At 36.0% G+C, this 20504-nt stretch overlaps 1 protein-coding gene across 1 annotated transcript in view; it reads left to right on the top strand.

Moving 5' to 3' along the window:
• The window catches only part of ATP7A (ATPase copper transporting alpha), a 138059-nt gene that overhangs the window by 106399 nt on the left and 11156 nt on the right, over positions 1-20504 (top strand). The window contains exons 12-18 of the mRNA XM_036439860.2: positions 103-230; positions 1594-1748; positions 1965-2099; positions 2543-2737; positions 4682-4864; positions 7336-7552; positions 18526-18690. Of these exons, the coding sequence (XP_036295753.1) occupies positions 103-230; positions 1594-1748; positions 1965-2099; positions 2543-2737; positions 4682-4864; positions 7336-7552; positions 18526-18690 (1178 nt within the window). The remainder of the gene's footprint in view (positions 1-102; positions 231-1593; positions 1749-1964; positions 2100-2542; positions 2738-4681; positions 4865-7335; positions 7553-18525; positions 18691-20504) is intronic.

The raw sequence follows: 20504 nt of genomic DNA, 5'->3' as shown, positions 1-20504 counted from the left end.
TATGGAGCTCCAGCTTGATGTGAATTGAAAAGCTTGCACGGAAAAATCAGCATGAGAAGCATATTATAACAATGCTTTTTATTTTAACTCATATCCATCCAGTGAAGAACAAGTGGATGTGGAACTTGTACAACGTGGAGATATCATTAAAGTGGTTCCAGGAGGCAAATTTCCAGTGGATGGTCGTGTTATCGAAGGACATTCTATGGTAGATGAGTCCCTCATCACAGGTATGTTCTTCAGAGGGTCATGAAAGTGAAGTGAATCCAAAATGTTAATGAACAATAGGCATGCAAGGTGAAGAGCTTTTTGTAGAAATTGCAATGAGTAAATAATGAGCAAAGAGAATATGAGTTATTTAAAGACTGTATTACAATAAGTTGTCCTGCCTGGTGTGGCTCAGTTGGTTGGGCGTCGTCTCATGCACCAAAAGGTTGCTGGTTCGATGCTGGATCAGGGCACATGCCCCAGTTGTGGGCTTGATCCCCAGTAGGATCAATGCTTCTCTCTTTCCTCTCTATAAAAAAATCAATAAACATATTTTTAAAAGACTGTATTATGTCAATTCCTGCAGATTTACTTTGTGGTTTTAGTTATGCTAAGTGAAGGCTCTTTTCACTAAGAATTTTTAATTACTAGAAAATATATCCACAGGAAATTGTCTAATTCTCCTGTAGAGCCCAGTAAGACTGACAAATTTACCTGACCAAATACCTATTTTGTCTTCCTGCCCTAAAGATTGTTCTAGTCTGAGCAGTAATAGGACTCCAGGTTTTCCACATCAGCGTCTGCTCTCAGAGAGCAGTTTTAGAAGACTTAGATAACTAAGGCCAATTTGAAGCAGAACCAACATAACAACCCTTAGGAGAGTGACAGGAGAAGCTCCGCTTATGGACCAGGTGGAAATAACTTAGGACAGTGGTTGGCAAACTCATTACTCAACAGAACCAATATCAACAGTACAACAATTGAAATTTCTTTTGAGGGCCAACTTTTTTAAACTAAAACTTCTTCTAACATCACTTCTCCAAAATAGACTCGCCCAGGCCGTGGTATTTTGTGGAAGAGCCACACTCAAGGGGCCAAAGAGCCGCATGTGGCTCGCAAGCTGCAGTTTGCTGACCACAGACTTAAGACTCTGTGTTTTTTCAGTAGGTGTGCAATTGCCAGTTTGAATGGGACAATTCTTAGTGCTGAGGAACTCTCTTGCACATTGTAATATATTTAGTGTTCTTGACCATGGCCCACTAATTAGAGTAGCAGCACCCCATCACCCATCAGCAGTTATTATAAGAACTCCCTCCCACATGTATAAATGTTCCTTGGGAATAGGCTAAGAATAACATGATCTAAATCTAGGGTAGAGTTCCAAAAGGATCTTGCAACAAGAGGTAGCATGTTAGGTTTTTCCAGTTTAAGACAGTATGCCTAGGTTTGACCCAGAACTGACATAAGGAAATAGGGCAGCTTTCACCTGGGAATTTGTCCAAATTCTATTTCATGAAGTAAGAATTTTCTTTCTAGATATTTTTTTTGACAATGAACAAATAATGGTATATTTCAAGATAGTGCTTATTTTTACTCCTTATACAGGGGAGGCAATGCCTGTGGCCAAGAAATCTGGCAGCACAGTGATTGCTGGTTCCATTAACCAGAATGGGTCACTACTTATCCGTGCAACCCATGTTGGAGCAGACACAACGCTTTCTCAAATTGTGAAACTTGTGGAGGAGGCACAAACATCAAAGGTAACTTACCTAGGAGAAACAGAAAGTATTTTATTTAAAGCTTACTTAGTATAAATCTTTATTTAGTTTTCATATTTTCCTTTGATTAATTCTAATTACGTCAATAAGGAATTTATTTAAAAAGCTCTGTGTTCTATTTATTATAAAAATGAGACTTTGATTTATATAATATATATATATCTCATTATTATTTCTTTTATTATTATTAAATTCTAGGCTCCTATCCAGCAATTTGCAGACAAACTCAGTGGCTACTTTGTTCCTTTTATTGTTATTATTTCTATTGCTACCCTCTTGGTTTGGATTATAATTGGATTTGTGAATTTTCAAGTTGTGGAAACCTACTTTGCTGTAAGTGTGACATATAACAATATTTTACCATATGTAAAACAGTTTGTGTATTTTTTGCATAAGTAATTAATTGGAAAGTAACCTTAATAATTACTAGTATCTTTAAGGGACTGGAGTGGGAGGTTGGTAAGAATAACATTTGCATTTCTATAAATATAGAAGATTTCTTTTTAGAAAGATTTTTTTCACTCCATAGTTTGTAACTGTAAATTGGTAAAATTGAAATCTTGATTTGGGACCATGACTTATTTACCAGTTATGTCACAATTTCTTTTATTCATAAATAAATTTTAAATGTTTTTCTTATTAGTAACTAAAACATATAAGTGGTAGTTAAGTAGGATTATGTATGACTTCAAAATTGAGATTTTGTTTCAGTAGAGTTAAACTTTGTTTTATATAGCTCTAAATCAGTAACCAAGATTTTTGCTTTTCTTCTAAAGGGTTACAACAGAAGTATCTCCCGAACAGAAACAATAATACGCTTTGCTTTCCAAGCCTCTATCACAGTTCTGTGCATTGCATGTCCATGTTCACTGGGTCTGGCAACTCCAACTGCTGTGATGGTGGGCACAGGAGTAGGTGCTCAAAATGGCATACTGATCAAAGGTGGCGAGCCATTGGAGATGGCTCATAAGGTAAGATAGTCCCCAGAACTGTCCCATCCAAACTGGCAATAGCACAACCACTGAAAAACACAGTGCTCTAAATTATTTCCACCTGGTTCATAAACCAAGCTTCTGGCACTATCCTGAGGTTTGAGGTAGGAAAGGTATTATTTTGGTTCTGCTCCAGATTGTCCTTAATTACCTAAGGCCTCTAAAACTACTAGATCAGTGGTCAGCAAACTCATTAGTCAACAGAGCCAAGTATCAACAGTACAATGATTGAAATTTCTTTTGAGTCAAATTTTTTTAAATTTAAATTTCTTCTAACGCCACTTCTTCAAAATAGACTCGCCCAGGCTGTGATATTTTGTGGAAGAGCCACACTCAAGGGGCCAAAGAGCCACATGTGGCTCATGAGCCGCAGTTTGCCGACCACGGGACTAGACTCCTACACCTTTTGAGCAGATGTTGATGTGGAAAATCTGGATCCTATCCCTTCTTGTCTTTGGGGCAGGAAGACAGAGGGGGGTGTTTGCCCGGGTCTTTCAGGCTTCTAACCTATTTGTGTGTGGCTCCATGTTTGTGTTCTTCACCGTGAGGTAGCACTTGTGGTTACATTACAGTTTCTTTGCCTTTCTGCCACCAGATGTCAGTTGTAAACTGACATCAGGAATATAATTCTCCCCCTGGTCTCTCTCATATTAGGATTTTCATAACAATCTCAATCAAGGCTGCTTGACTTCAACTAAAACCATGTTCCTTCTAGTATGTTCTTATTATGAGGATATGAACTATATAGAGATCCATGCACATACTAAACAACAGTTTAAAACAGATTTGGAACCTCATCTAGTGAATATAGGCTATTAATTTTTATTGGAATTTTAAAATTTTGATATAATTTCAAATTTAAAGAAAAATCACAAGAATAGTATAAAGAATTTCTGTATATCCTTTACTGCAGATATCAGCCTCCTTTCCTAAGAAGAATGATATTTTTTTTACATAACCACAGTATAAAGTTCAAAATCAATAAATCAATATTGATATAATCCTATTATCTAATCAATAGTCCATATTCCAGTTTCCTCAGTTGTCACCAAAATACCTTTATAGCTATTTTTTAAAAAATATGTTTTTATTGACTTCAAGGAGGAAGGGAGAGGGAGAGAGATAGAAACAACAATGATGAGAGAGAATCATTGATTGGTTGCCTTCTGCACACCCCACACTGGGGATTGGAGCCCACAACTTGGGCATGTGCCCTGACTGGAATTGAACCGTGACCTCCTGGTTCATAGGTCAATGCTCAACCATTGAGCCACACCTGCTGGGCCTTTATAGCTATTTTTCCTCTTGTCAAGAATCATGCTTTCTATTTAATTGTCATATTTTTCATCTAGGTTCCTCAAGTTATTTATTTTTCAGGGTTTGTATTTTGAGTTTACTGTGAGGTGACTGTGTTTTCTAATTGCAGACTCTTCCTATTCCTGTCTGGGTTGCAGTTCCCTCATTGATTCCTTGATCTCTCTCTTCAATAATGTCAAAGCAGCCCAGCAGGTTTTATCTGGTGCTCATTTCAACTTAATTATTTACCTTTCTTTTATAATTATCTTTTATAATTATCTCCCTAATGCCCATATTTCCCCTATAGATCTAATTCATTGCTATCTAAAGTCTTTATCTTTCCCTAGAGGCACTAGAGACATCTCTTAATTAACTATTAACTATTAACCTTTAACAATTAGTTCTAGGTGTTTAACATGTATCCACAGTAGGTTAAACATTTGCAGTATGTGTGTGTGTGTGGGGGGGGGGAGGGGGAGTAACTAAAGGTATTTCTTCCCTTATTCTCCCAAAGACAGTTTATTAAGTTCAAACTTATTAAGAAGTAAACTTCTTTCTTATTTCTGGAAAGGTGATATTAAAGATTATCAAGTCATATAGGTGTACTGTATTTTAACTTTCTTACAGGTAAAGGTAGTAGTATTTGATAAGACTGGAACCATTACCCATGGGACCCCAGTAGTGAGTCAAATAAAGGTTCTAGTGGAAAGTAACAGAATATCACGTAATAAGATCCTGGCCATTGTGGGAACTGCTGAAAGCCACAGTGAACACCCTCTAGGAGCAGCCATAACCAAATACTGCAAACAGGTACGTTTCCCCCCCTTGTTTAGTAATGTAGTCACCTGCTTTTGGAATCACTCAGACCAAATCCAAATGCATTTGACCATGATTTATGTAGATAGTTGGTATACAGCTTACAGAGATTTGTATTTTCTTATTTTATTTTATTTTATGATATGTCTGATTCTTCATATAGAGAAATATAAAGGTGAAAACAAGAATTAATTATAATGCTACACAGATAACTCCTGTTGACTAAAGAAAATAAGTAATATAAATTATGGTAAGAAACTTTAGATCAGAGAGTTGCATAAGGAAAAGGGAAAGTTATTCCCTGCCTACTTCCATAATTTCTCTCTCCAAACTTTAAAAAGTATTAACCTGTTAGCAGTCTTTTTAAATAACAGGTTTTTTTGAGATACAATTCACATACTATAAAGGTTACCCTTATAAAGTGTAAACTTTATATTCACTATTGTGCATCTATTAACCATTTTTAATGCATGTAACAAAATATATGCATTTATTGTTTTTTTAACTTTACATAGAAAGGTCACACAATGACCAATATTTGGTACCTTGTTTTTCAATTTTATTAAATGATTTTTTCATATCAAGACATATAGATCTGCCTCATTGTTTTTAATGGCTATATTATATTCTATTGTACAATTGGGTTTTGACTCTTACAATATACAGTTAATATCCTTATCAGCTTTTGCAAGTTTATCTCTATGTTAAATGCCTATTAATTCAATTGCTAGATCAAGGGATATATACAGTTAAATTTTTGGGGGGAGTACTTATTAAATTATATTTAGAAATAACACAGGAAATTCAAAAAGATCTCTGAAAAAGAGAGTTTGAGTAGTTACAAACTAAGGGTTACAAATCTTATTTTGGTTTAAGATCACCAATGGTGCCTTTCTCCAAATACATTTAACCTCTGACCTCAAAACTGCCTTCAGCAAAAGAAAAAACTAAAAACCACATGCAGTAACCCACAAAAGGAATTCATGCAGTTAAATTTTGATGAATACTACTGATGCCCATGTGAAAAATATTACCAACACCCACATGGAAGATTGTAATAGTGTATACTTTCATCAGAAGTTAGGACTGCCCATTTCCCCATTCTCACCAACACTATTTTTTCCAATATATTAAATAAAAAATGTTAACTCATTGGTGGTTTGCTTTTCATTTCTTAATTATGAATGAGGTTGATCATATTTTCATATGTGTATTAATCATTTGAATTTCTTTTTCTGTAATCTATCTGCTTGAATCCTTTGCCAATTTTCCTATAGGGTTGCTTATCTTTTTCTCATTGCTTTGTATATGTTCTTTGTAAGTTATTTCACATATTTTTATAGTTAAATGTGGCAATTTCTACCATTGATGTTTCCATTTATTTTTTTTTCCTTTTTACCTATTAACTATTACTGATCTGGCTTCTTTTCATGCACATGGAACAACTTAGAGGATGAAGATCTAAAGAGCCAGAATTCCTTGTTTTACTAAGAACACAGTTATTCTAGAGAGGCACTCTAGTAACTAAAGGCCTTGTTCTTTGTTTTGCCCTTTGCTCTGTACTGAACAGAAAATCTGACCTGACAATAGAATTAAATATTTAACTTGTAATTCTCTACTGGAAAGGACAAAGAATATTGATAAATCATCCATGTTTTCTTTCCCTAAAATTGGTATACATTTTAGAGAGTGGGGTTAAAATAAAGGATTCTGAGGATCCCCTGTAACTTTGGACATTATACTCAACACTTGGTTCCTTTGATTTTATTAAAATCCACTATCATTTAAATATAGGTGATAAAAGCTACACGAGTCCTCCTCTGTGAGTCTGTGTAGTAAAGTATTAAACTTGCCCAAAGGTTTGGCCTTTGGCCCTGGCTCCTAGGTGGTAACATCCAAGTCCTTGGAGAATGTTGCCTGATAAGAATGTCTTGGTTTACCTGGGCCATGCCAGATAGTCTGTGCTAATGATATGATTTATGTTGAGAGACCTAGGGCCATGCTATATCAGCTCAGCCTCTGGAAGGGCTAGAGACTAAGGCCAGCAATGGAGGTCACTCATGTCCACATAACTGAGGCCCAGTAAAAACTCTGGACACCAAGTTCCAGGTGAGCATCCCTGGTTGGCAACATTATAGACATCATCATATAATACATACTTGCTAAGTGAATTAAGCATTATTCACATGACTCTACTGGCAGGGGGCCACTGGAAGCTCCATGCTGGGTATCGCTTGAACCTGTCCTATGCATCTTTCTTTTGCTGATTTTAATCTGTGTCCTTTCACTGCAATAGAACATAATAGTCAATATGAAGACCAAAAATTCCATCGTCAAATAGACAATGATAAGTGATAATGTTTTTATAAACATTTTAAATTAACCAAAAGTAATCTTTGATCTTGCTAATGATGATCTTGGATTATCAGGACAATAGAGGAAATCCTTCTGTTTCTCTTTGCTAGGAGCTGGACACTGAAGCCTTGGGTACCTGCATAGATTTCCAGGTTGTGCCAGGCTGTGGTATTAGCTGTAAAGTCACCAATATTGAAGGCTTGCTACATAAGAATAATTGGAAGATAGAGGAAAATAATATTAAAAATGCATCCCTGGTTCAAATTGATGCAAGTAATGAACAGTCATCAACTTCACCTTCCATGATTATTGATGCTCAGCTCTCAAGTAAGCTAATTTTCTTTGTATTACCAATTACAGGACAGTAATTAACAGATGTCTAATTTATAATCTTGAACTGTTACATAATAAGTAAAAATTGGCATTATGGTTTCATTCTTGCAGATCAATTTTACCATAGGACTCTGATTGCTTCACTCAATTTACTTGAGAACATTTTCCAATATGCTCCTATTTAAAAAAAATCTTTATTGTTGAGAGTATTATATATGTCCCTCTTTTTACCTCTCATTCCCTCCTCCACCTGGTCCCCACTCTGCCCCAGGCCTTTACCACCCTATTGTCTGTGTCCATAGGTAATGCATATATGCATATTAAGTTCTTTGTTTAATCACTTCCCACTCCCCTCCCCTCTTCCTCTGAAATTCTTCAGTCTGTTCCATGTTTTCAGGCCTCTGAATCTATTTTGTTCATCAGTTTATTTTGTTCATTAGATTCTATTTTGATTTTTAAATTCAATTATTGATAGATATGTATTTATTGCCATTTTATCATTCATATTTTTTATAAATCTTTATTGTTGAAAGTATTACATATGTCCCTTTTGCCCCCATTGCCCTCTCCCAGTCCCCTCCCCCCAAGCCTTCACCACCCTATTGTCTCTGTCTATGGGTTATGCATATACTGGTACGAATAAGAGTTCATTGATTGATCTCTTCCCCCCCTTCACCTCCCCTGCCTTCCCTCTGAGGTTTGATAGTTTGTTTGATGTTTCTATGTCTCTGGGTCTATTTTTGTTCATTAGTTTATGTTGTTCATTAGATTGCACATATGAGTGAAATCATATGATACTTATCTTACTCTGACTGGCTTATTTTGCTGAGCATAATGCTCTCTAGGTCCATCCATGCTGTTGCAAATGGTAAGAGTTCCTTCTTTTTCACAGCTGCATAGTATTCATATATTTTAAAATATATATTTTATTTATTTTTTTGCAGAGAGGAAGGGAGAGAGATAGAGAGCTAGAAATGTCGATGAGAGAGAAACATCGACCAGCTGCCTCCTGCACACCCCCTACCGGGGATATGCCCGCAACCAATGTACATGCTCTTGGCCGGAATCGAACCTGGGACCTTTCAGTCCACAGACCCACTCTCTACCACTGAGCCAAACCGGCTTCTGCTTGAATATTTTTTTAAATATTTTATTGATTTTTAAAAAAGAGAAAGGGAAAGAGATAGAGAGCCAGAAACGTCGATGAGAGAGAAACATCGACCAGTTGCCTCCTGCACACCCCCTACCAGGGATGTGCCGCAACCAAGGTACATGCCCTTGACCGGAATCAAACCTGAGACCTTTTAGTCCGCAGTCCGACGCTCTACCACTGAACCAAACCGGCTTCGGCACTTTGAATATTTTTGCCACTCACTTTTAGCCTGCAAAGTTTTTGTTAAGAAATCAGCAGACAGATATATGGGCACTCTCTTGTGGGTAACTAACTGCTTTTCTCTTGCTGCTTTTAAGATTCTCATTTTGCCTGGCCTGTGTGGCTCAGTGATTGAGTATTGACTTGTGAACCAGGAGGTTACTGTTCAATTCCTTGTCAGGGCACATGCCCAGGTTCTGGGTTCGATCCCCAGCAGCCCAGCAGGGAGCATTCAGGAGGCAGCTGATCAATAATTCTCTCTCATTGTTGATGTTACTCTCTCTCCCTTTCCCTTCCTCTCTGAAATCAATAAAAAAAATATTTTTAAAAATATTCTCTTTCTGTCTTTAACCCTTGGCATTTTAATTATGATGTTTCCTGGGTGTGGGACTCTTTAGGTTCCTCTTGTTTGGAACTTTCTGTGCTTCCTGGACTTATATAACTATTTATTTTGCTAAGTAGGGACTTTTTTTTGTCATTTATTCAAATACATTTTTTTTTGCTTGCCTGAGAAGTACTTTTATTTATTTTTTACTTTATTTTATTGTTTGAAATATTACATATATTAGTACATATATCTCCTTTTTCTGCCCATTGACCTTTCCCAGCCTCCCTTACACCTTGTCGCATGCCCTCTTGTGTCCATTGGTTGTGCTTATATGGATGCATACAAGTCCTTTGGTTGCTCTCTTTCTCTCTTTCCCCAACACTGATCAGTCTTCCTGCTATAATTTGACAGTCTGTTTGATGCTTTACTGCCTCTGTATCTATCTTTTTATTCATCAGGTTATCATGTTCTTTATTTTCCATAAATGAGTGAGATCATGTGGTATTTTTCTTTCATTGCCTGGATTATTTCACTTAACATAATGTTCTCCAGTTCCATCCATGCTGCTGCAAATGGTAAGAATTTATTTTTTACCACAGCATAGTATTCCATTGTGTAGATGTACCACAGTTTTTTTTTAATCTGCTCATCTGCTGATGGGCACTTAGGCTGTTTCCAAATCTTAGCTATGGTGAATTGTGCTGCTATGAACATAGGGATGCATATATCCTTTCTGATTGGTGTTTCTAGTTTCTTGGTATATAATCCTAGAAGTGGGATTACTGGTCAAATGGAGGCTTCATTTTTAGTTTTTTGAGGAAACTCCATATTGTTCTCCACAGTGACTGCACCAGTCTGCATTCCCATCAGATGTGCATGAGGGTTCCTTTTTCTCCGCATCCTCACCAGCACTTGAAGTTTTTTGATTTGTTGATGGTTGCCATTCTAACAGGTGTGAGATGGTACCACATTGTCATTTTGATTTGCATCTCTTGGATAATTAGTAACTTTGAGTATGTTTTCATATGTCTCTTGGCCTTCCTTCTGTCTTCTTTTGAAAAGATTCTATTTAGGTCTGTTGCCCATTTTTTTAATTGGATCATTTATCTTCCTTTTATTAAGTTGTATAAGTTCCCTGTAGATGTTGGAGATTAAACCTTTATCAGTGATAACATTTGCAAATATGTTCTCCCATATAGTGGGCTTTCTTGTTGTTTTGTTGATGGTTTCTTTTGCTGTGCCAAAGCTTTTTATTTTGATGTAGTCCCATTTGTTTATTTTCTCTTTAGCTTCCATTGCCCTAGGAGTGGTATCAATGAAGAAATTGCTTTGGCATAGGACTGAGATTTCTCTGCCTGTGGATTCCTCTAGTACTTTTATGGTTTCCCATATTAAGTCTAAGTCCACTATCCATTTTGAGTTTATTTTTATGTATGGTGTAAGTTGGTGATCTAGTTTCATTTAGTTTGTATGTATCTGTCCAATTTTTCCAACACCATTTCTTGAAGAAACTATCTTGACTCCATTGTATGTTCATGCCTCCTTTGTCAATTATTAGTGGTTGGGTCAATATCTGGATTCTCTATTCTGTTCCATTAGTCTATATGTCTGTTCTTGTGCCAGTACCAGGCTGTCTTGAGAACAGTGGCTTTGTAATACAGCTTGAAATCTGGTATTGAGATTCCACCTACTTTGTTCTTCTTTCTGTGGATTGCTATGGCTATGTGGGGTCTTTTTTTAATTCCAGATGAAGTTTTGGAGAGTTCTAAGTCTGTGAAATATGCCATTGGTATTTTAATGGTGATTGCATTGAATCTATAGATTGCTTTGGATAGTATGGACATTTTAATGATGTTGATTCTGCCCATCCATGAACATGGTATGTTCTTCCATCTGTTTACGTCTTCCTTTATCTCTTTTTTCAATGTCCTGTGGTTTTCTACGTATAGGTCTTTTACCTCCTTAATTAAGTTATTTCCTAGGTATCTTAATTTTTTGGTGTGATGGTAAATGGAATTGCTTTTTTAGTCTCTCTTTCTGTAATTTCACTATTGGTGTATAGAAAGTCCATAGATTTCTTGGTGTTAATTTTGTATTCTGCTACATTGCCAAATTCATTTATTAAGTCTGTTACTTTTTTTATGGAGTCTTTTTTTTTTTATGTACTATATCATGTCATCTGCAACTAAGGACAGCTTTACTTCTTCTTTTCCAATTTAGATGCCTTTTATTTCTTCTTCTTGTCTAATTGTAATGGCTAATACTTCCAGTACTATGTCTAACAGGAGTGGTGAGAGTGGGCATCCCTGTCTTGTTCCTGTTCTTAGGGGAAATGGTTTTAGTTTTTGCCGATTGAGTATGATGTTAGCTGAGGGTTTATCATATATGGCTTTTATTATGTTGAGATATAATCCTTCCATTCCCACCTTGTTGAGAGTTTTTATCAAAAAAGAGTGTTGGATTTTGTCAAATGCTTTTTCTGTATCAATTGATATGACTATGTGATTTTTATCTCTCAGTTTGCTTATGTGATATATCATGTTTATTGATTTGCGGATATTGTACCATCCTTGCATTCTTGGGATAGATCCTACTTGGTCATGGTGTATGATCTTTCTGACATATGGCTGGACCCGATTTGCTAGAATTTTGTTGATTATTTTGTCATCTATGTTCATGAGGGATATTGGCCTGTAATTCTCTTTCATTGTATTGTCTTAATCTGGTTTTGGTATTAGGGTGATGCTGGCTTCATAGAATGAGTTTGAAAATGTTCCTTCCTCTTGAATTTTTTGGAATAGTCTGAGGAGGATAGGTTTTAGTTCTTCTTTGAATGTTTGGTAAAACCCCCCTGTAAAGCTGTCTGGCCCCAGGCTTTTGTTTGCTGGAAGCTTTTTGATGACTGCTTCAATTTCTTCCATAGTTATTGGCCTATTGAGATGTTTAGATTCTTCCTGATTAAGTTTTGGGAGGTTATATTTTTCTAGGAATATGTCCATTTCCTCCAGGTTGTCCAGTTTGTTGGAATAGAGTTGTTCGTAGTATTTTTTAACAATTCTTTGTATTTCTGTGGGGCCTGTAGTTATTTCTCCTCTTTCAATTCTGATTTTATTTATTTGGGTCATCTCTCCTTGCTTCTTGGTTAGCAAGGCTAAAGGTTCATCAATCTTGTTTATCCTTTCAAAGAACCAGCTCTTTGTTTTGTTGAACTTTTGTATTGTTATTTTGGTCTCAATGTCATTTATCTATGCTCTAATCTTTATTATTTCCTTCCTTCTGCTTACACTGGGTTTTCTTATTGTTCTCTTTCTAACTTTTTCAGTTGTAGGGTTAGGTAATTTATTACCATTGTTTCTTGTTTTTTTGCAGTAGGCTTAAACTTCCCTCTCAAGACTGCTTTCACTGTGTCCTATAAATTTAGATTATTGTGTTTTCATTGTCATTTGTTGCCATGATGCTTTTTATTTTTTCTTTGATCTCTGGTAACCAGGTCATAGTTTAATAGCATGCTGTTTAGTCTCCATGTGTTTTATTTCTTTGAATTTTTTTTATTGTAGTTGATTTCCAGTTTTATGCCACTGTGATCTCAGAAGATGCTTGATATGATTTCTGTCTTCTTAAATTTGACGAGACTTTATCTATGACCCAATATATGGTCTATCTTTGAAAATAACCCATGTGCACTTGAGAAGAATGTATATTCTGTGGCTTTGGGGTGAAATGTTCTGAAGATGTCAATTAATTCCTTCTGGTCTAGCGAGTCATTTAGGATTGATGTTTCTTTGCTGATTTTTTGTTTAGAGGATTTGTCTAATGGTGATAGTGGGGTATTAAAGTCTCCTACTGTGATTGAATTGCTATCAATCTCTCCTTGATATCCTCTAAGAATTTTTATTTTATTTTATTTTATTTTATTTTATTTTATTTTATTTTATTTTATGTATTTGGGTATGTATATGTTTACCAGAGTTATTTATTCGTGTTATATTGCTCCCTTTAGTATTATGAAGTGGCCTTCCTTATCTCTTGTTATGTCCTTCACTTTGAGATCTAATTTGTCAGATATAAGTATTGCTACCCCAGCTTTTTTTCATTTCTATTCACCTGAAAAACCTTTTTCCATCTCTTCATCCTCAGTCTGTATGTGTTTTGGGTTTTGTTTTCTTATCCAATTCCTTACTCTATGTCTTTTGATTGTGGCACTTAATTCATTTATATTTAAAGTTATTATTGATAGATGCTTATTTTTTGCCATTTGTATTCTTTACCCCTGTGTTCCTTTTTTGCTTCCTATTTCTTTTTTTACAGCATTTCTTGCATTGCTGTTTTGGTGGTAATAAATTCCCTTAGTCCTTTTTTCTGTGAATCTCCTGATTTCACCTTCAATTTTGATTGATAGCCTTGCTGGGTACAGTATTCTTGGATTCAGACCTTTCCTTTGCATGACTTTATATATTTCTTTCTATTCCCTTCTGGCCTTATGAGTTTCTGTTGAGAAATCAGTCGCTAATCTGATGGGGGTTCCTTTGTAGGTAACTTTCTGTTTCTGGCCACTTTTAAGATATTTACTTTGTCATTGGTGTTTGCCAGTTTCATTATAATGTGCCTTGGCGTTGTCTTTTGGGGTTCATTTTGCTTGGGACTCTGTGAGCTTCTTGAATTTGTGTGGGGTTTTTTCTTCCATATATCAGGGAAGTTTTTTGTCATTATTTCTTGAAACAGGTTTTCTATTCCTTGCTCAGTTTTGTTTCCTTCTGGAACCCCTATTATGCTGATGTTATTTTGTTTTGTGTTGTCCTAAAGTTCCCTGAGGCTCTCTTCCTTCTTTTTAATTAATTTTTTTCCTAGAAGCTGTTCTACTTGGGTATTTTTTTTCCTATCTTGTCTTCTAGCTCACTGATTTGGTCCTCTGCTTCTTCTAGTCTACTCTTGATGTTTTCTATTGAGTTCTATACAGCTCTTTGGTCCCTTGAGTGCTCTAACGCTACTTCTTCAATATAGACTCACGCAGGCCAAAAACTGACTTCTGCGCCTGGGTCATGAAGTTTCAATTATATTGTATGTGTGCATCTGCACGTGGTATTTTGTGGAAGAGCCACACTCAAGAGGCCAAAGATCCTCATGTGTCTCACAAGCCGCAGTTTGCCAACCACTCACTTACTACATAGAAACAACCACAGGGAGGTTACCAAAATGAAGAGGCAAAGAAACATGCCCAAATGAAAGAACAGAATATCCAGAAAAAGAAGTAAACAAAATGAAGACAAACAATCTTCTAGATGTCAAGTACAAAACACTGGTTCTAAGGATGTTCAATGAACTCAGAGGAAGAGTAGATGAACTTAGTGAGAACTTCAAAAAGAAATAGGAAGCATAAAAGTAGAACTAGAAAACATAAAAAATATCCAGTTAGAAACAAATCACACATTACAGGAAATCAACAGTGGAGTAGATGAAGCAGAGGATCAAATCAGAGATTGGCAAGTTAAGGAAGCACAGGACAGTCAATCAGAACATCAAAAAGAAAAAAAGAATCCCCCCAAATTAGCATAGTGTAAGGAGCCTTTGGGACAACTTCAAGTATACCAACATTCATATCGTGGGGGTGCCAGAAGAAAAGAGAGAGCAAGAAATTGAAAACCTATTTGAAAAAATAATGACAGAAAACTTCCCTAACTTTGTGAAAGATATACATGTACAAGTCCCAGAAATGCAGAGGAGTCCCAAACAAGATGAACCAAAGAGGCCCACAGTAAGACACATCATAATTAAAATGAAAAAAGTTAAAGACAAAGAGAGAATCTTAGAAGCAGAAAGAGAAAAGCAGTTAGTTACCTACAAGGAAGCTCCCATAAAATTGTCAGATGATTTCTCCACAGACACTTTGCAATCAGAAAGGATTGCCAAGAAATATTCAAAGTAATGAAAATCAAGGACCTACAACCAAGATTATGCTACCCAGTAAAGCTATCATTTAGAAGCAAAGGACAGATAAAATGTTTCCCAGACAATAACAAATTAAAGGAGTTCATCACCACCAGACCAGCATTGTATGAAATGTTAAAGGGTCTTCTTTAAGAAGAAGAAAAAGAGCAAAACTATGAACAACAGGGGTCAGGAGTGGGGCGGAGGGGGGTCAATGGGGAGGGAGGGAGACATCTGTAATACTTTTAACAATAAAGATATATTTTAAAACTATGAACAACAAATTGGCAAATATATATATATATATATTTGCCATTTTGTTGTTCATAGTTTTAAAATACACACACACACACACACACACACACACACACAGTACATATATCAACAACGGAATCTATAAAACCAAATGAACATGCAAAATAGAAATAGAGTCATAGATAGAACATTTTGATGGTTGCCAAATGGTAGAGGGATTGTGGTGAGGGGGTGGTGGTGAAAAAAGTGAAAGGATTAAGAAGTACAAATTGGTTATTACAGAATACTCATGGAGATCTAAAGTACAGCATAGGGAATATAGTCAATAATCCTATCTAATAAAAGGGTAATATGCAAATTAATAATCACTCTGTCACAAAGATGGAGGCACCCATAGCCACAAGATGGCAGTGCCCAGTTCTCTCAGCCCTGCCGGAATCTTCCAGTCTCGGTGGGGGGAGGGGAGATGGGCGGCTGCTGCTGAGAGTGGGCAGCGTTCGTAGCCTGGAAGAATGCTTGCTTTGTCACTGCAGCAATGAGGCAAGCGTTCTGTACCTGACTGTGGATGGGCCTCTGGACTGCAGAGAGCCTCTGGGCAGTGGGCGTGGAGTGGCCAGGCCTTGCAAAGAGATACTGGCATGCGGGTTTGTGCTCAGGGCTACTAGCATTCTAATAACTATGTATGGTGTGAGATTTATTGAGATGATTACTTAATAAGTTATGTAATGTCTAACCACTGGGTTGTACATGTGAAACTACAATAATATAACAATTTATGTCTACCGTAATTGAAAAAGAAAAAAAAAAAAGAATTATGCAAAGGTTTGTGGACTAAGCAATTTAGAAGGGGAGAGTTTCCATTTAAATAAGATGGGGAAGACCACAACAGGAGCAATATTGAGGAAAACTGATCAGGAGTTAGTTTTCAGCATGTAAATGTTGAGTGCCTATTAAATATTCAAGTGAAGATGTTATGTAAATGGAACTATCAACTAGGCAGTTGGCTGCACATGTCGAGTTCAAGGAAACAGACTGAGTTGGAGATACGGGTTTCGGAGTTCCACTTATAGATCCGTGCTGTCCAATATGGTAGTCACTAATTACATGTGACTTCTAAAATTTGAGTAAAGTTAAATTTAATTTAAAATTCAGCCTTCAATCACGCTAGCTACATTTCAGTGCTCATTCACCACATGTTGTTAGTGCCTAGTGTATTGAACAGAGCAGATATAGAACATTTCCATCACTAAAGAAAATCCTACTGGACAGCACTGGTATAGATGGCAGTTAAAGCCATGAGACTGGATAAGATCAACAAGGAGTGAGACTAGATAGAGGGTAAAAAGGAGGCTTAAGGATTGAGCCCTGCAGCATTACAAATTAAGAGATAAGGGAGATAAGAAAGAATCAGAAGAAGACTGAGAAGAAGTGATGAGTGAGGAGGTAGGTAATTCATAAGAATGTGGTATCCTAGAAGCCCAGTGAAGAAAGTATTTCAAGTAGTAGTGAGTGTAAAAAAACAAAACAAAAAACAAACAAACAAAAACCACAAAAAAAAAAAAACACCCCACAAAATGCAGTGATTATCTGTGTAAAATGTGGCTAATAGGGCAAAAAATGAAGACTGATAATTTTCCATTATGTTTGTTAAAGTAAATGTCATTGGTTGTATTGTATGAACAATTCTTTGAAGTAGTAGAAACAAAGACTTTATTGGAATGGGTTCATAAGAGAAAGGGTAGATATGAATTGGAGCTACCAATGAAGTCAACACTTTCTGAGAAGTTTTGCTATATGTACAGAAACAGATAAATGGGACAGTAGCTAGAGAGGTAAATGAGATCAAGAAAGATTTTTTTTTAAAGATAGGATTATGTATAGTAGAGATAGAAAATTTGATTATGTAGGAGAGAGAGGGGTGAGTTAGAGAGATGTTTGTAGAATACGCAATGCCAAAACCAGTTTGGCTCAGTGGTAGAGCGTCAGCCTGCAGACTGAAAAGTCCCAGGTTTGATTCCGGTCAAGGGCATGTACCTGGGTTGCGGGCACATCCCCAGTAGGAGGTGTGCAGGAGGCAGCTGATCGATGATTCTGTCTCATCGATGTTTCTAACTCTATCTCTCTCCTTTCCTCTCTGTAAAATATCAATAAAATATATATTTTAAAAAAAGAATATGCAAAGGATGGGGAGCTAGTGCAAAAGTAGAGAGGTTGTTCTTAAATAGGAGCAGGGGCAGTATATGATAGAAGGGAAGCTAGATTAATGAGTACACAGATACAGACAGGTAGCTGAGTAGATGTGGCAATGAGAGCTTGAAGAAGTTCTATTCTGATTGCTTTTATTTTCCTCTGGTATGAGATTGGGAGAAGAGATATAGAAGAAATGGAGAATGAATGGACTAGGGAACCATAATAGAATTGCCAGACAGCATAAGCGCCCACTTAAACTTAACACTCAGCTTACACTGAGACATCAGTATGGTTGTATGTTTTCATTTAACCACATTCAACTACTGTTCCACAATAAATATTTTTAATTTCATTCAATTACCTTGGAAGATCAAAGGGAAAGGCCAAAAGGAAAGATTCACCAAGAAAGTAACATTTGAACAGGCTCCTGAAAAATATGATGCAGCCAGGCGTGCATGGCTCAGTGGTTGAGCGTCAACCTATGAACCAAGAAGTCACAGTTTGATTCCCAGTCAGGGTACATGACTGGGTTTCGGGCTCAATTCCCAGTAGGAAGCGTGCTGGAGGCAGCTGATCAATAATTCTCCCTCAGCATTGATGTTTCTGTCTCTCCCTCTCCCTCTCTGAAATCAATAAAAATATATTTAAAAAAAGAATATGATGCAGTTTAGTATTTTGAGAGGAGGGGTAAGGATGTTCCAAGTGGAAGCAGCAACATATTCAAAAACCCACAGGCATGTAAGAGCAGAGTATGTTTCTTCAGAATCTGGAAAGCAGTGTTGTAGTCTGCATTCTACTAAAAATACAATGTAGTGACTGTGCAAATTTAGGCAGGGAGAGTGTGCCTCATGGGGTTGTTATAAAATGAGCTCATTAAATGTTATTTTGTACTTTCAGATGCTCTTTCATTCTCAGAAGCTCTTAATGCCCAGCACTACAAAGTCCTCATTGGTAACCGGGAATGGATGACTAGAAATGGTCTTGTCATTAATCATGATGTAGATGATTCTATGACTGAACATGAGAGAAGAGGTCGTACTGCTGTATTGGTGGCAATTGATGGTAAGGTTTTCAATGAGTACACTATGACTCAGTGTTGTGATCTCGGCTATTGTTTTATGTGTATTTTTGAGAGACTTCTGAATTATAAGGATTATTTGAAAGCAGCCTGAACGCAACGAAAATGTTAGCAATACATATTTGTTATAGATTAATTTAAAATTCTCTTGCATTTGCCTGATTTTATTATATTTTCTTCCCTAGCCTATGTGTGTGTGTGTTTTTTAAAACTAATCAAGGCTTTTTTAAAACCTAAAAATGAAATAACATTACACTAATAACAAAGTAAAATAATATTTATAATCTCATCATTCTAACAATGTCAGTTTTAACTGTATATATTCCATTTCTGGTTTATATATGTATATATATACATATACATTCACAAAGAGAATTACACTATCAGTACATATGATTGCATTTTATTGTATGTAAATTTTACCTCAATAAAATTGAATACAAAATTTCAATTTCTCATATACATATTATTTTATTTTGCTTTATTTTATTTAATACCAAATATTTTCCAATTTTATTTTAATGCTGCATAATTTATCAAACTTATACATTATATTTCATTTAATCATCCCTCTGTTGTAAATTTAAGCTGATATTTCATTATTGTAAATAACACTACAATAAACATATTGAGGTTTTAGGTCTTTTCTTTTGTTAAATTACTTCTTAGGATAAATTTCTAGCTGTGAAATTAATTAGTCAACATTTATAATCCTTGCTAAGTATGAAGGTAGTAGGCCTAGGAAGAAGCAGAAAATATCATATACTTTTCTTTTTAAAAATGAAATAACTACTTGCAGTGACTCCTCTCCTCCCCCAGTGAAATGCCAGTTTTATCTCTATCCACTCCTTTATTGTAAAAATAAAAGCATTAGTTTTTAGTTCATTTGTCTGTAAATTAGCTAAATTGTTTGGGCTATTGGTTGAAACTTCTCTAAGGAAAGAAAGGGAGTTTTTTACTATCCAGTAAGATTCCTCTTTTCATTTTCGTGTTATTATCTTTGTTAATAACCCCTATCTTACTCTATGAAATTTTCATAAACAAACATGGAGGTTTGTTACAGAGTTTGTGGTATAAACTCTGTGTTGGCTTGGTGATATTTTTAGTTAAGCCAAGCCCTGAACAATTTTCCTTCACAAAATTCTTTTTTTTTAAATAAAATTTTATTGTTCATATTATTACAAATGTTCCTTTCCCCCCCACCCTCCATTGCTCTCCTCCACCAGGTTCCCACCCCACCCTCTGCCCTTTCCCTACCCCCCATTGTCCTCATCCATAGTCTCTTCCCACATCCCCCTCTCCCCTTTTCCCCAAGAATTGTCAGTTCACTCCCCTTCCATACCTCTGATTCTATTATATTCAACAGTTAATATTGTTCATCAGATTTTTTAAAAATTTCCTTGGTTTTTAGATTCACTTGTTGATAGTTACATATTTGTTGTTCATAATTTTTATCTTTATTTACTTTCTCTTCTGAAAGAACCCCCTTCAGCAATTCATATAATTCTGGTTTGGTGGTGATGAACTCCTTTAGCTTTTTTTTATTAGTGAAGCTCTTTATCTGGCCTTCAATTCTGAGTGATAGCTTTCCTGGGTAGATTATCTTTGGCTGTAGGTTCTTACTATTCATCACCTTGAATATTTCTTGCCATTCCCGTCTGGCCTGCATGGTTTCTGTTGAGAAGTCAGCTGACAATCGTATAGGTGCTCCTTTATAGGTAACTACCTGATTTGCTCTTGCTTCTTTTAATATTCTCTCTTTGTCTTTTGCTCTTGGAATTTTAATTATGATTTGTCT

This window comes from Pipistrellus kuhlii, unplaced genomic scaffold, assembly GCF_014108245.1.
Source record: "Pipistrellus kuhlii isolate mPipKuh1 unplaced genomic scaffold, mPipKuh1.p scaffold_m20_p_16, whole genome shotgun sequence".
Taxonomy (NCBI): domain Eukaryota; kingdom Metazoa; phylum Chordata; class Mammalia; order Chiroptera; family Vespertilionidae; genus Pipistrellus; species Pipistrellus kuhlii.
Note: the sequence above shows the minus strand (reverse complement) of the source record. Positions and strands in the feature narration are given on the sequence as shown.